This window comes from Dromiciops gliroides, chromosome X (assembly GCF_019393635.1).
Source record: "Dromiciops gliroides isolate mDroGli1 chromosome X, mDroGli1.pri, whole genome shotgun sequence".
In the NCBI taxonomy this organism is placed as follows: domain Eukaryota; kingdom Metazoa; phylum Chordata; class Mammalia; order Microbiotheria; family Microbiotheriidae; genus Dromiciops; species Dromiciops gliroides.
In genome coordinates this window covers 5843477-5859912 of record NC_057867.1, presented here as the reverse complement: position 1 = coordinate 5859912, position 16436 = coordinate 5843477, and the positions used below count along the sequence as shown (strand labels likewise).

The following is a 16436-nucleotide window of genomic DNA, read 5'->3' as shown; positions in this document are numbered from 1 at the left end:
ATGGGAAGTGGCCCCTTTGTGGATCAACTTGCCTGTCTGCCCCCCCGCCAGTGTCTCATTTCCAAAGTGCTGCCATCATGTCACATCTGGAATGCCCACGAAAGCCTCTGTTCCTCAGAAGGAAGGCTCTGAGCAACACTGAATCTTTCAAAGAAGTAGATGTGCTGGATGCCAATGTGACAATGCACACGCAAACACAGGGAAGCATCCTGTTCCTGTGTGGGGAGTCAATACTACTAGAGCCCAAAGGGCATCACAGTCACAATCAACAGGCCTGAATCCCCTAACAAAGTCTCGCAAGACTTCCCAAAATGGGGTCAAAGCCCCAACTTGTTCCGTGTGTGGCATCTGCTCCTCAAACCAGGCTAGTAGAGACAGCTCTAGAGGCACCAGGGCTCTCACCATTCAAATCTTGAGTGTAAGCCCCAGGATGGCAGGGGCTGGGACTTATTCATGTCCCATCTTGTCCCCAGTGCCAAATGCATCTCCATGCCCCTCAGAACAGAAGCAGCCAAAGGGCAGAGGGAGGGGGGTGGTTGTACCCGTACATAACACAGGGCTTTGTATGTGGGTAGTGGATTCTTATCAAGTGCTTGTCACATTGAAAAATAGAAGTCAATCATTTCACTGGCTACTCTAACCTTTAAAAAGCTGCAACTGGGGTAATCCTCCCAACCCGGCTGGGAGGTATCAATTCTAGAGAAAAAAGTTCAGAGAAGGAGAATTGCTGGCACAGTTCAATACTCTACTGGAAGCTGGGGAGGCCTGGACTCTAGCTGTGCCTTGGGCATTCACTGGCCACGTGACTCCAGGAAAGGGTCTTGACTATCTTATAGCTTGGTTTACATAATGGGATCGACAATACTGGCCCCAGCTCCCTCACAGGGTCGTTAGGAGCTTCAAATGAGGACATGTCTAAAGCATTTGGCCAAATGTAAGGTGTTGAATGCCAATGAGTAGCTGCTACCACAGGGTAAGCAATGTGGCCCCAGGCTCCCTACTCACTTCTCCGCAAGCTCCTCGATGAAGACTGTGGCCGAGGTGCCGTCACTGCCGACTTCCTGAATGTGAGCATTGTAATATCTCCCACCTGGCTCCAATCGAACCTGAACGGGAAAGGGGGGATGGAAGCAGGGTCAGGCCCCATTGGTAAAGGAACTTGGCTCCTTCTGCTCTGGCAGGCCCAGCCTGGTGCCTGCTCTGCCCAGGGATGCCACTCAGACCCAAGCTGCACAAACAAAAGGCAGATGTGGAACAAGAAAACTCCAAAGAAAGCTCATTTGTGCTGGACCCACATTAGAAGCAAGGATCTTCACCCTTCAGGATCTCACCACAGACAGCATGACAGGCAGCGAGGCTTGAGAAGAGTCAAAATGGCCAATCATGTCAAAGGAAAGAAGGAAGCACCTGGATGGGAGAAACTTTGGGCCACGAGCCCTATCACTGCCTCCACAACTCCAGGTGATCAGTCTCACTTCCCGATGAGTGGGCCTTCCAAGCTCGGCCTTAAGGCCATGCGGTACCAAGACCTCTCAGTCCTCTCGTGATGCCTAACTCAGGCTGCTTGTGTCAGTGGTTCAGCAGGAAACCAGGGCCATCCTCTACCCACCTGCTGACCGCCGAGTTGGCCTGAAATTGGGAAGGGTGCTAGACTGGCCCCTGCCTGTGGAGGGCAGCACTAATATACCTGGCATTTATCTCCCAGAAAGTACTGTCTCCCAGCAAACACCATGTAGTCTGACTTCTGAAGTTCTGCAAAGCAAGTAAAGAAACAGAAGAGAAAGTTTGATGGAAGCAATGCAGCTACTCATTGTCCCTGGTCCACCAGTCCCTTCTAGAGTCTGTACAGCTGCCTCAGCCCCTTCTCTACATGGGGCACTAAGAAACGGTAATTCTGCATCACAGGTTCCCTGTATATAAGATGCCAACAGGCATCCTAGCAATGCCTCCCTGCCAGGGCTGCTGTGAGGCGGGGGGGGGGGGAGGATGCCCAGGGTACCCACCTTTCCTGCTGTCCAGCCAAATGTCAAACTCCACATTGCGGTAGATCTCTGGGTCCAGAGCTTTCAGTACTTTGTAGGGGAAGGGCATCTTGGACTGATTATCTGAAAACTGAAATGAAGTTTCCAAATAACTAGAGCTCCCTCTCCATCCTCAGCTTGTCCCAGTTCCTGGGACAAATGTCTAGGTGACGTACATCTCTCCCTTATTGCTCTTCTTTAAAAGGAGAGGCTCACATTCCCCAATTGATAGATGACCAAAAGACATTTCATATTCAGGTGAAATAATCAAAGCCGCCTATAGCCATATTTAAAATGTTCTAACTCACCATTGATTGAAGAGATTGGGGTCAAAAAAATTCTGGGTACTACTTCATACCTACTGGATTGGATAATAGGGACAGCAGAGGAAAATACAAATGTTGTGGGGGATATGGGGAAAATGATACATTAATACACTCTTGGTAGAGTTGTAAACTGATTCAAATATTCTGTAGAGCAATTTGGACCTATGGCCAAGGGACTATGAAACCATGCGTACTCTTCAACCTAGTAATATTGCTACTAGGTTGATATCCTAAAAGAGACTTTTTAAAGTTAAATTTGAAATTGGAGTGATGGCTCAACAATTGGTGAATGGCCAAATAAATTGTGGGATGAGATCATGATGGAACATTATTGCATAAGAAATGAGGATGGTATCAGAAAAACCTGAAAAGACATGAGCTGATGCAAAGTGAGATGTACTATATATAAAATAACAGCACTATTGGAAGATGATCTGCTGTGAATGGCTTAGTTATTTTCAGAAATACAACTCTTTAGGACTTATGAAAAATGCAAGCCATCTATAGAAAAAGAACTGATGATATCTGAACAAAGATTGAAGTGTAATTCTTTTCTTAGTTCCTTTACCTGAAGTTTTGTTTTTGTCTGTTTTCTTTCACAACCTAATGTGGAAATGTTTTGCATGACTACACATATAACTTATATTGAATTGCTTGAGTTCTTAAGGGGAGGAGCTGGGGAGGGAGGGAGGAAGAGAATTCGGAATATAGTTTTAAAAAATTGATGTTAAAGTTTATTTTTACATATAACTTGGGGAAAATAAAATTCTAAATCTAAAAAGAAAATTGAAAACATACAAAAAATAAAAATCAAATCAAATCAAAAGAGAGGCTCTGTGTAATGATGCCCAGAAACCCAAAGAGAGAGGCCAAAGGCAACCACATGAAGCAGCTGAGAATGGATGGCAAGAGAGCCATGTAGGGGTCCCACTGGGATCACTGGCCTTCATATCAAGACACTCTGCCAACTCAGTGTTTCAATCCCACTGGCACTGAGGCTTTTCTGGGGCCTTTTGCATCATTATTTGCCAAGATCACCTCTGGTCACTGGTTACTTTGCTGTGGGTTACAAAAACATCCACATATGTGGAAGTGAAGGGCATTTGGGGGATTTCCTCCAAAGACCTGAATTTTACAGAGAAGGAAAAGAAGGCCCCAGAGAGGGGCAGCGACTTTTCCTTGGTCACTGAAGATTTGAGCTTCAAGAGACTTCAAAGGATGCTTGGTCTAACCCCTTGTTCTTACAAAAGGAAGAAACAGGCTCAGAAAAGAGAGGTAATGGCATCACCCACAGAACATTAAGGATGAGTTCAATGCCTTCATTCTGGAGAGAAGAAAAAGGTAACCCAGAGCAGGGCAGTGACTTGTCCAAGGTCACTCAGAATTCAGACATGAAATGTTAGACCTGAAAGGGTCCCCTCAACTCACAGCACAGGTGGAGATTTTTAACAAAAAGAAAAAATGAGCCCAAAGAAGGTCACACAGACAGTTGATGACAGTGCCAAGATCAGACTCCAAATTTAGACTCCAAATCACTGTGCAGCGATACCTTGTTGGGGTATCTAATGGAGCGTCAGAAAGTAAAGAGGGCGTTACAAAATTTACTAGATTGGGATTCTTGAGCTGTGGAAGATAAATGGAAAACTTTTCATTACAAAGGTTCTAATGGATAAACTTGGGGTTGGCTGCATTTATAACAAGGCCTTCCAATTGGATTTTTTTTTGCAGGGCAATGGGGGTTAAGTGACTTGCCCAGGGTCACACAGCTAGCAAGTATCAAGTGTCTGAGGCCGGATCTGAACTCAGGTACTCCTGAATCCAGGGCTGGTGCTCTATCCACTGCGCCACCTAGCCGCCCCTCCAATTGGATTTTAAAAAGGAATTTCTGAAACACTTATTATAGGACCAGGGAATCCCCCAAGTTCATCCCCAAGTGTTTTTTGTTTTGTTTTGTTTTGTTTTAAACAAAGTAGAGGTTTGGAGGCTGAAAGATAAGTCATGGGTCAAGTGTGATCCCTGAGGAGAAAGTGTGTCAACCAAAGAATACCAACCTTTCCTTCCTCTGTTCCATGCCTGTACCTATCAGGGAGGTGCTCATGACCACCGGTGGTGCTCAGGCCCCAATCATCCATCCTGGTCAATCAGCAAAGACAAAGTCCAGTTAAGCTTGTCAGCGTGAGAACAAGCCTCGTTTTCTGCGCCATGGTGTTTGGCGCCATCTGGTGGTTTGCCAGCAGGAAGATTCAAGTTTTCAATTTCCTCCCCACCCCAAGGACTGTGGTGCCACCTAGTGACAAACCACAGGGAACCCAGGATGGGGAGTATAAATACAGGGAAGTGAATACAGGGCTAGAGAGAGTTGCAGAAGCCACTGAACCCAATCACTTCATGGTACAGAGAAGGAAACTGAAGCCTTGCTTGCCCCAGGTCACACAGCAAGTGTGTGGCAAAGCCAGAATTGCAACAAAGGCCTACCCTCCAAACTCCTCCAAGAAGTCCCTGGAACCATCTCGGGGCCCCCTAAGGTAAAAGGCAGACAAGTCATTGTCTGGGGGGGGGGGGCACTCTGCTAAACTCTAGACTGGCCAGCAACTTCCTGCTCAGGCATGAAGTCCCCAGAACAATGGGGCAGGGAGCCTCCTTCCCCCTCTTGGAAACAATTACTGCAAAATGAAGTGGAGAGGTCCGACCTGTCGTCACTGCCTGTGGAGATGCTGTTTCTGTTCTTCCTGGCATTGCCACGAAACATCTCAAGGGCAGTTTTCAACTCTTCTCCGTCCACAACAAACACATCCTTGTAGAGAATCTCATAGAGCACGGCTGAGAGGGAAAAGCAGCAGATCCCTTTAATGGTCTGTCAGCCTCTCATCTCCCCAGCACAAGCACCACTAACACTCGGGGCCAGCATCGCACTCCAGGCACCGTCTCCTGAACTGGCCTCCCCCCTTAGGAAACAAAGGGTAAAGGGACCACAATCACTGAAGCCTTTACATACCCTGACAAACAGCGGCATCAGCCTGAAATTGCTTGGTGTACACGGAATCATAATGCCCATTACTGGAACAGCAGAGCATGATCTAAAGGGGGAGGGGGAAGAGCATACATGTAGCACCGTTCCACGGAGACAACTTCACAGACAACCACGGCGCATTCTGGGAAGACCATGCGATGAGAGACCGTATTTTGGGACAAACTCCTACCCATTCTTCAGACCAGAAGCTGCATGCACCCACGCAAAAACCAAATGGCCTCCCAGGAGCTCAAGATGCCCAAGGATCCCAAGCAGCCCAAAGAGAGACTGCACTGCTGCCAATCCACAGACATACCAGAAGAATGCTGTACAGACTTAGGATTGGGATGTAATACAGCATTTCAGCGTTTCTTATACTACTCTTAGAGACAAGAAAGATAAGACCTGTGAACTAGAGTCAAACAGATTAGGAACTGGCCAAGTGCCCAAACCTAAAGACGACCCATTAATGCATGGGTCAACGTCAACTGGGAAGGCTATTTCTAGTAGATTCCTTCAAGGATCTTCCTGACCATGTGCTACTGACATTCTTAAAAAGGATTCACAGGTAAAGGCACAGATAAGACCAAGCTGGGAAGTAGGGCTAGCATGTTAGATGCAAGTCAAGATCTAAAAAGACCTTACCAGCTTAGAATGAACAAATCTAACAAGATGATGAAATTACATCAAGCTTAAACCACTTGGGATTTGAAAAAAATAATTGGGGGGAAGAGAGGCAGGCTGGAGGGCAGTTAGTTTATCTGAATAAAGATCCAAGTGTCTCAGTGAACAGCAGTCATTGAGTCAAGAATGACCTATCAGCCCCCCAAGCTGATGTGATCTTAGGTTGCTTAAGAAAGGCAGAGTGTAAGACATGAGAAGCGAGAGTCACCATCTATACTTGATCCATTCAGGTTAGGGTTTTAAATGGAGGCCACTGGTGATAAGCCAAGTGTCCACAGAAGGGTTACAAGGATAGTGAAAGGCCTCGAGATGCTGTCCTCTAATGCAATTCCCTCTAATGTCCTCATTTTACAGAAGAGGGAACAGAATGCCAGAGACAAAGGATTCACCCAAAGCTACATAGATGGTTAAGGCCCAAGTTCTGAACCCACAGTTCCTGTCCTAAAATCCAGTCACTTTTCCATTGGCTGAATGAACTAGCATGTTCAGTCAAAAGGCAGGTGAGACAGGAGAGTGGTCATGTGAGCAGCCATGTCAAACCTGGCCCCAGGAGACAAAGGCTAGAAAACACAGAATTGAGAAACAGCTGGCTATCAAGTCCAGGTTTTTAAAAGTGGAGGGCATTGGGGCAGCTAGGTGGCACAGTGGATAGAGCACTGGCCCTGGACTCAGGAGGACCCGAGTTCAAATCCGACCTCATACACTTGAAACTTACTAGCTGTGTGACCCTGGGCAAATCACTTAATCCCAATTGCCTCACCAAAAAAAAAGAAAAGAAAAGAAAAAAGAAAGAAAGAAAAAAAAGTGGAAGGCACTGCCTTCCACCATAAAACTTTGGGGGGGGGGCAATGAGGGTTAAGTGAGTTGCCTGGGGTCACACAGCTAGTTAAGTGTCAAGTGTCTGAGGCCGGATTTGAACTCAGGTCCTCCCGAATCCACAGCCGGTGCTCTATCCACTGCGCCACCTACTGCCCCCCCCCCCCGAAAACTTTCATCAGAAGCCGAAGGACCACTTATGGATGAGAATAGAAGACGACAGCCTCGTTCGGGTGGGCACTGGTCCAGCTGCTCTGAGGGCTGGCAACACATCATTGGGTATGCACTCGTACATGTGGTCTGTGCGTACATGAAGATACTCCACTGGAGAGCTGGACCAAAACTGAGGCCCCCAAACCTTCCGTTCCTACTAAGATACACTGAACTGTCATGAAGACCAGGAGGCGAGTCCAATGGCCAAGGAGAGCTAAGGCAGGCTAGGTTTGGGGGACCCTGTGCCACGCTGCTACTTTAGACCAACCATGCTGGAGGAGTGGTCCATGCTGGCAGTCGGGCTGCTAATCCCCAAAAATCCAAGAGCAGAGGACACATCAAGATTTCTATGCTTTGAGTACTTATCAAACTTTTACTCCAGGAGACTTATTACAAGGTAACTTTTTTTTAAATCGGCTTTCAAAACCCCCTGACTTTTTCAAAATGGCAATTCAAAAGGTCAAGCTGCCTCTAAGCCAAACATTCCTCCCTGCCTGCCTGAAACAAATCCAGCTTGACTCGGTTCACCCTTATTTCATGCTGTGCCAAACGTTCTCTTCTGTGTTAAGGGACATGGGCGGAGGCAGCTGAGAAGTAAAGCCATCTTGTAATGCATAGGGGTTTGGCAGAACCAGAAAATATGGGTAGGGGCTGTGGGAGGGGCCCCAGTCAACACACTGGTCATGCCTTCCGGGCTCGCTCTCACCCCCTTGGAATACCTGCATGTTCCCCTCCCCCTCAGGCATCAGCATCTTCATGAAGTCCAAGCCCCCTGGAATGCAGCATTCCACCCACATCTGTCCTCCCCCCCAGGGCCCCAGACCTCCTGCCCTCCTCCAACCAATACCCCGCTTCCCTCCCCTAGTCTCGGAAGAAAGCTAGAGTCTGTTCTCTTCCATTCCTATTGCTTAGGCTAGGTACAATCATGGGAGAAAACTAAAAGGCAAAAACACCAGTCAAATGGTAATCATGCCTGCCTCGATTTCTGTTCCTAATGCTATGGAGCTCTATCTAGAACCTTCAGTCATTTTAAGGAGTGAGCCTTGTTCCTCAGTAAAACGTTAAGGATGGTGATAAGGGACAGGCCCTCCGTCTAAGGAACTCCCAGGGAGAGAAACTCTCTCCTAAGTCAGGTCAGGAAATATCAAGGCATACTTAACAGGGCTGAGGGGGCTCCAAGACCAGCTCAGCTCTCAACACCCTCCCCCCACGATTCATTTCCAGCATTTAGCCAATGGCCCTTCCAAGTAGCCTCAATGGTCTGTTCTTAAACAGTTCCATATGGAAGGAAGAGAGGCCACAGACACTTTCAATGACAACGCTGCCCCTTCATCCCTTATCACTTGGAGAGGTAAAGCAGTTTTCCCCAACTTCAGAAGTTTTATTCCTTAACATCCTGGTGAACCTACGGCATCACATCCACTCTTCCCTAAAAAAGACAGACACCCATTCCAGTTTTTACCTTGTCTTCATAGCCATTGTCTGTGACATAAGTCGGAGGCTTCCCAGGGTGACGATAGAGAATGAAGTCTCGACTAGATGGGCAGAGAAATGGGAGGAAGGGGTGAAAGGAGAACCCTCACAGCATGCTCTACACAGACGTGAAAACTCATACATGAGCAAGAGTGGCTCCGGGCTATTGAAGCAGCCCCTTGGCTTGAGAAAAAGCGCCAGCCACCATTGATAAATAGGAAAACCCATTTCAAGGGCAGTTAGTGCCAGATGAAGCCATGCTCCCCAACGGTCTCGCAGGCAGTATCTGAGAGCTGCCCGTCCCTGAAGGCCTACAGGGACTTTCGAGGGTCCCAGCCAGGAGGGAATTGTAGCTCATCTGACCATTCAGGATGGCGTGTTTGTCCAAAAGCCTGCAGCATCCCAGAGAGAAGGCAAAGGCAAAGGCACACGCACATCTGTTACCAGAGTACAGTCCCTTCGAATCACCTCCTCCTAAATGGTGCAAGGGCCCCAATACCCCCGGACAACAGAAGGTGACTTACAGAAGGGATCCATTATTAGTCATTCCTCAAAGCCAAATCATGGGCTCACAGATTCGGAAGGGGCCCAGGAGCCTCAAGGTCATCTAATCCAATGCCTCCATTTTTTAAAAGGGCAAGTGACCAAAACTCACAGGCCAAGGGACTTGTGCAGGATCTAGGGCCTGGGCTGTCTGAGACATACACCTGGAAGGGACCTTTAACGTCATCCAGTCCAACCACCTTAGGGCCACATAGATGAAAGAGCCAAGAGACAGATCCCAAAGGCAGCACCCTTCCCATTGCACCGTACTGTCCCTGCTGAGGCTTAATAATCATGGACTCATCTGGGCACCGACCCCAATCTAGATGGAGACACCCTCCCCACCTTGCTAGACCCCTGCCAACCTGCTCCCAAGCCTGCTGGGACACTCTGGTGAGACCACAGCCTCAACCATCTTATAGCCCCCAAGTCTGTCCCCTCTAAAAGCAGGGAGCACCCTGTCCTCTTGAGACTCCCACCTTGCCTTGCTACTTCATGAAAGTCCTCTCACCGCTGCGCCTCCCCCCCAGGTCAAAATCCTCATGGGCCAGAGGTTCTCATTTCTGTGAGCTATAAATGCCAGCCATCACAGGCCCTCAGGCCAACCCCACCATCTCTGGCCCGGTTACAGTCTGGCTACAATTAATGGAATGACTGTCAAGGACCACCTCCAAAGGGAAAAGCAGTCATTACAAAGGAGTCCAACCTCAAGTGTGCCCAATAGGGCAGGGAGGGGAAAAGTGGCGCTCTGTGCAGGAGTCCTGGGGCCTTCTGGAGAACACGGTTCTTTTAAACATGCCAGATTCTCTCATCAGAGGATTTAGAGCTCGAATACCCAATAAGAGATATCTCCAACCTTCCTTCCCACTTTAATAAAGAAACCACAAAGTCCAAGGCAGAATGACTTACCCAAGGTCACACGACTAAGAAAGATGATCGTCTCTCTCCCCCACTCCCCCCAAACAAGATGGGCGAGATCCTTGAGGGTAGAGGCCTAGCACAGTGCAAGGTCCCCAATGAGTGATTCCCAAAAAAGTGCTGGCTTATATTGGTGAAGTAGCAGAGCCAGGATCTCACTCCCCCTCCCAGGCAGTGCCTGGAACTTGGGGGAAGAAGGGAGGAGCCCCAAGCATTAATTAGCCTGGGCACCGGGCCATCGGAGGGGGCTGTAACTGGACCCGGGAGGTATGTACTCACGTACTTCTTGACCAATGCATACGAATTGGAAATTGTGAGACTGGTACAGAATGTCATGCCCTTCAACAAGAGACACACCCTACACCTCCCTTATCCCAGCCAACAAAGCCCCCAAAGCCACTATGCATCGAAAATCCATATTCTATGGTTAAAAAGCTCACAAAGATCACCGACATACAAGTGTTAGAGGTTAGCCCTTGCACACTCCACCCCCCCCAAGATATGCATTCCCCAGTCCTGAGGGGTCACCCTGATAAGCCAAGTACCATCCACTCCCCCAAAATGGCCAATGCACTCCGGAAGAAGTCTCCAAAGGCCAGAATGAGACAACTGGGGTGCCACCCTATGTCCCACTGGGGTAATCAGGAAATGCCGAGATCTCCCATGTCTCCAAAAGGCTAGAGAAGAACCATGGAGGGGAGGCAGAAACTTACTTATAGATGAGCGACAGGGCTCTTAATTCCAGCTGGCCGGCACTTTCCTACAAATAAACAGCACATACATACAGCTTTGGTTGGGTTATGGGTTCCAAGCGTTTTATAGCTAAGAGCCCCCAAAGCTGAGGATTTTGAGCCTCTGGGTGCAGCCAGGCCTCCGGGCCGCCACCTTGATTTTGCTAGTTGAGAAGAGACCAGAAGCTCAGGTCAGGGCTCCGAGTTTGGGAGTTAGGTCCTGGATCAGAGCTTTAGAACATCTTCCACGTAGTAATTCAACCCTTCCATTTTCCAGAAGGACAAACTGAGACCCAGAAAAGGGAAAGGACTTGCCTTCTGACAACGCTAAGGCCCTTTGACTCCTCTGGCCATTTACCGTTATGAAGAACTTATGAGGACAAAGAGCACAAAGATCTCCCTAGGACATTATTTTCAATCATTAAGTCCAGTTGGATACATTCAAATTTAAAAAAAAACTATTCCAAATACTATACGCTAAGGGATTTAGTGACTTTTATATTAATAAATTCTCAAAACAGGACAACTGAATTAGGTCAGCTGTCAACTTCTTACCATTTTTCCAAGAAATACATTTGATTCCAACAGCTGTTTGTTCCTTTTTTTTTTTAACAGCCTCTCCATAGTTCCTTAAAGGGCCAGAGCTGGAATGTTGTCTGGCTCCCAAACACTGCCCTCCCCCACCTCCGCCCTCCAACCTTTCAAGGGCCCATGAACTGCAAAGCCAGGAGAGAACACTGGCCTTACCTTGGGATCTCCCAACCTCTCCAGGTACTTTTCAAAAGACCCCTCCACGTACTTTGAAAAGAAAAGCAAACAAACTGAACTTAAACCAGGTTCATGGCATTGCTCCTTTGAATGGTAAAGCAAGAGTTAATGCGGGCCCGCCTTTAAAATCCTAGAATGCATTCGCCCCACAGCCCTGGAGTTAATAAGAGGTGATTACACTTGGCACAGCACCTCCAAAGAGTTGGGGGGTATGGAAGCAATGACTCCTCAGAAGCTTGAGAGCTTCGGAGACTAGAGGTGCTTCACAGCTCTTCAGAAGCCTGTCTTTTTTTTATTGGTAGCCTCAGAAATGCCAACTTTCCCAGTGCTGGACAACCAGCACACATTAGGCAACCTCTGTGTGAGCAGGGAAACAGATTTGCTGAGTGGGTCTGGGAAGTTTGCCCTCTTTAATGAGGTTAGGGGACAACTTTTGGATCTGAAGTTTCCAGAAAAATCAGAGAGCAAGACAATAGGAAGGCAACATGTAGTCCAATTTGTGCTGTAGGACCAGGTTTGGGAGAGCTAGAAGGAACCTGGGAGCTCATCTCATCCACTTTTCTTGTTTTACACGTACAGAAACTAAAGCCTATAACAATGACTTGCTCAAGGTGACACAGGTAGCAGAGCCAGGACCTGGCCACGGCTCCAGTTCTATCGGTGAACAAGCTGCCCTTTCTACCCAAAAGGTCTGACACTGGTTTTCCAACCAGTCACACCACTGGATCAGGTCTTCATTGGCTTAGCAATGTTGCCCGATCCAAGTGTGATGATAGAATTCTGCAAAATAGTCTGATCAGCTTTACCTTAAAGTCACTTTGACTTTGACAAAGTCCCAAGAACCTGGCTGCCATGTTTGAAAGAACCATTTGGGGGGGGGGGGAGACAGTGAGACCTACACTGATCTTTCATAACCAAATAAGCAGGAAGTCTTTGCTTTGGGTCCGGTAGGAAGGTTTTTTTGCTTCTATGTCATCAAAAGCTCAGTAAGGCACCGGCACTGGATTCAGGAGGACCCGAGTTCAAATCTGGCCTCAGACACTTGACATTAGTTGTGTGACCCTGGGCAAATCACTGCCCCCCCCCCCAAAAAAAAAGCCAAGTAAGGGCTCTAGCTAAGATTTGGCCCCTCCTTTCACGTTGCTGGGTTGTTGTTGTTGCTGTTAGCTTGGGTTCCTTTAGGGAGGGGGTGTCCCTAACAATTGTAAAATACACACGTGTTCTATTTGACTCCCATACACCAAAGGGCTAACTACTTCACTTTTTACCTGTGCCCAAAGAGGGTAAGACAGAAATCATTTCTACTGACCACGTCCAGAATTTAATGGTCAACCCAAATCCCCGGGCCTTTTGAAAGGCCCTCTCTGCTAATCGATCAATGGGAGCATAAAATGTACATGGTAGAGACATTTCCAAGTCTTCTCACCCCAATCCAGAGCAAAGCCAGCATCGCCCTACGATACAGATCCACAATGGGCCCCACTGGTGGGGCTTAGGTTGGGGTCTGTGGGTCAACCCCTTTTTAGGGGAGCGTGGCCAGTTTAGCCAAGTTTATTATTTACAACAAGGCCAGATGCTCAGACCGAATCGGCTTTCCTCCCAAGTCAATCGTGGCCTCTCTCCATCCAGATGTTCTCACAAGACCTCAGGTTGGCTGGAGAAGGCGGGCTTTGGCCAGCTAGCAAGGTGCTGCCTTCCCCATCTCTCTATTTCGTGGCCTTTTTCGCCCTAGGCGCCTGAAGCCCAAAGCCCCACGATATGGGGCGGGGGTGGGGGGTGGGGGGTGCTGGCCCAAGGCCGGCCAGCGAGGCCGAGGGGGCCTCGGGATCTGGCTTCAGAGTTGGAGAAGGGGGCGGTGCTTCGCAATGGTTAGCCGGTGCGGCGCTAGGGATGGCGATCGGGGAAAGCACTTGCCCCCCCCCCCCCGCCTGCCCCCCACTTACGGACTCGAAGCTGTGCTGGTTTTCCCGCATGAAGGCGACGCAAGCCTTCCGGATTTCCAGATGGTGAACCTGGCTGCAAAACAACTGAAGCAGAGCCCTCCACGTCCAACCAAGGTGGGCTTCCCGGGTGGGGCCGCCCCCGCCCCCCCAGACCTTAGGGGAGGGGGAGGGGCGGCTAGGAGGCCTGGGGGGACTGGCTGGGCACCCCCTCCACCCCGCCCCACCGCGGCTAACGGGCAGGGGCGGCGGGTGGGCTCCCGCCGCCCAGGGCAAAGCGTCCTCTGACCCCCGATCCCACCCCTCACACACCCCCCCCACCCTGGCCCAGCCCGGGTCCGAACCGGCCGGGGCGTCGAGGCCCGAAAGAGGCGGCCAGGGGAGGAAGGCGCGGCTCCTGCCCCGACGGCGGCGGGACGAGGGGCCGCGCTCCCCCCTCAGCCCCGGCCCTCCGTCGGGCCCGGCCCGGCCCGGGGCGCCGCGAACCTGCTCCGAGATGGCCCGAAAGAGGCAGGAGGCGTCCTTGGGCGTGAGCTTGCGGTAGAGCCCGAGGCTGCTCAGGTACTCGTCCATGCTGCCCTCGGGCAGCGCCTTCGGCCCGAGCGGCTTCTTCCAGCCCTTCTGCATGGCGGCGGGGGCGCGGGGGGCGCAGCAGAGGCGGCGGAGGAGCCCGCACCTCGAGCAAGGGCTCCGCTCCTCTGGGGGGACTCTAGAACTGCGGGGGAGGGAGGAGCCGCGCGCGCCGCCGGGGGCGGGGCGGGGCCGGGGGCGGGCCGGGGCGGGCAGGGCCCGGGCGGCGCCAGGGGGCGCCCGGGGCGCGGGGCGGCTTCGGGGATCGATCGGCGCTCGCGCCTCCTGCCGGCGGCCGCCCCACGAGCCCCCCTCGCGCTTCGTGGCCCGGAGCCAATGGGCCTCGAGGACCGCCCTTCCACCCCGGGAGGAGGGGGCTCCCGGCGCCCACGTGGGCCGCCGGGCTGGGGGTAGGGGGGAGTGGGCAGAGGCTTCGGCCCGGATGGCCGGCCGCTTCCACCTGGGGGGCCGCGGGGGCGGTCCGCAGATTCACGTGCGCCTCCTCTGCCCGCGGGGGGGAGGGGGGCGACCCACGTGCGCCCAGAAGCCGCGATCCCGGAGGCCACGGGCACGGGAGGCCTCCCTCCTCCCCGCCGTCACCCCCCCCACACACACACACACACATACACATCTACACACCCCACCCCCCCACCCCCCCCTCACCCCAAAGGTCCCCGCTAGGCGAAACCGCAGGGCTGGGCGGGAAGAGAAGGCGCCTCGCTATTGAAGGAGCCTTCCCAACCTGCTCTTCCTTGGACTCCGGGATTAATAAAAATGTAGACCGGCTAGCATGGACGCTCTCGGGGCCTTCTTGGGAAGCACCCAGTGGGGAAAGGGGCTATTAATGCTTAGCCCCATTTCCCAGACAAGGGAATGGAAGCTGGGGACAGGTGGAATGATTTGCCGAGGCTCACACTGATGTCTGCACGTGGGAAATTGAACCCGGCTCTTATAGCCTCCACTACTCTTTTTCCCTTAGAGACCTAAAGGTGGCTGGAGACGTGTGCAGCTTCCCCGTTTCTGTGCCCCTGCGGGCTGGGGTCTGCCCTTGCTCTGGAACAGCTTCAAGAATTGTGTGATCTCAGACAGAGGTGGCACCTCCCAAGGCGGCAGAGTCCACTTGGGTAGCAGGGCTCTGATAGAGGAAAATTCCAAGTGCAAGCACCAGCACGAGCAAGCTTTAGCTAGCTGGTCTTCCTCGGCCTGACTCTCCTACCCCGAGGCCAAGAGGGGGAAATGCCTTATTCATGTAATCAGATAATGGGCTACTCGACAAGCAGCAGATGGTCCAGGGTCAGCCTCCCCGAGTCTCTGTTTTTGCCATCAAGACATTTTCCATATCCAAAGCCACTTATACACATTCAAAAGTCTGCAGATCCGGCCTGATTCCTCCCCCCCCCCCACCCCCTTGCATTTTTCACCTGCCATTCAACATTGTAACAAGAAAACTTTCCGCGGTCATTGGCAGGGGTGCTGTCTCTGCCGCAAACAGAGGTCGGGAAACAAATATTCTCTCGTTCTCTCGCTGTCTCCCTCTCCTCCCTCCCCCACTCCCCTTCCCCCCCTCTCCCTTGCTCTTTCTCTCTCTCTCTCTCCATGTCTTGCTCTATCTCTCTCCCTCTTCTATCTCCCTCGAGCTGGATCCCCAAGAAGACATGAAGTCCCTGACATAGGAGACACTGACTTCTTCACCAGATTGCTGTATCTGTACTTGGTACCTGGGATCTGCCGGGAGCCCCTCATTTGCAAAGCACTTACAAATAGAATTACATTTGACCTCCACGATGACTGTGTGAGATGGCTGCTATCATTATCCCCAGTTTGCACATAGGGAAACTGAGGCAGGCATCGGTGAAGTAACTTGTCCAGGGTCACACTACTAGTTGGGGGGGGGGGGCAGGATTCAGACTTACTGGCTCCAGGCTGAGAGCCACACCCACTGCAAGACCTGCCTTCTTACAATGTTTGGATCCCTTCCCTCTTTTTTACAGATGAGACAGAGGCAGAGAAGTGACTTGCCAAGGTTCCCAAGAGAAGTAAGCAATAGAGGCCAGCTGTATGACCCCAAATCCGATGTTCTTTTCACTCCCCTAAGGTTCATTTAGTTCAAGGGTCCAGGAACTAGGGGAAAACATGACATTTTTATTTTCACTACCCACTAACTGAAACTTGGTATTTCCCTCAATTATGTGAAAAACATTATTCTGAGAAGGTGTCCAGAAGCTTGACCAGAACCACCATGCCAAAAGATTAAGAACCCTGGATTTAGTCCTTTGCTGTAAGAAAAGGAAACCAAGGCATGGAAATGCCTCCGTGTCGTGGTCCTGTGCTCTGGACTGGGAGAGCGGAAGGTCGACAGAGAGGGCTGGCTTTCAGGACACTGAGTAAGAATCCAGGTTGACTGGCTTCATGCAGCCCCAACA

At 50.8% G+C, this 16436-nt stretch overlaps 1 protein-coding gene across 1 annotated transcript in view; it reads right to left on the bottom strand.

Annotated features, from left to right (window-relative positions):
* Positions 1–14031, bottom strand: part of LOC122733343 (putative bifunctional UDP-N-acetylglucosamine transferase and deubiquitinase ALG13) — a 35994-nt gene extending 21963 nt beyond the window's left edge. Inside the window, exons 1-11 of the mRNA XM_043973652.1 lie at positions 13930–14031; positions 13447–13530; positions 11483–11533; positions 10718–10764; positions 8533–8605; positions 5343–5424; positions 5038–5167; positions 4399–4480; positions 2004–2112; positions 1688–1752; positions 1006–1106 (exon numbers count right to left, since the gene is read on the bottom strand). Of these exons, the coding sequence (XP_043829587.1) occupies positions 1006–1106; positions 1688–1752; positions 2004–2112; positions 4399–4480; positions 5038–5167; positions 5343–5424; positions 8533–8605; positions 10718–10764; positions 11483–11533; positions 13447–13530; positions 13930–14016 (911 nt within the window). The 5' untranslated portion in view covers positions 14017–14031. The remainder of the gene's footprint in view (positions 1–1005; positions 1107–1687; positions 1753–2003; positions 2113–4398; positions 4481–5037; positions 5168–5342; positions 5425–8532; positions 8606–10717; positions 10765–11482; positions 11534–13446; positions 13531–13929) is intronic.
* Between the last annotated feature and the right edge of the window lie 2405 nt (positions 14032–16436).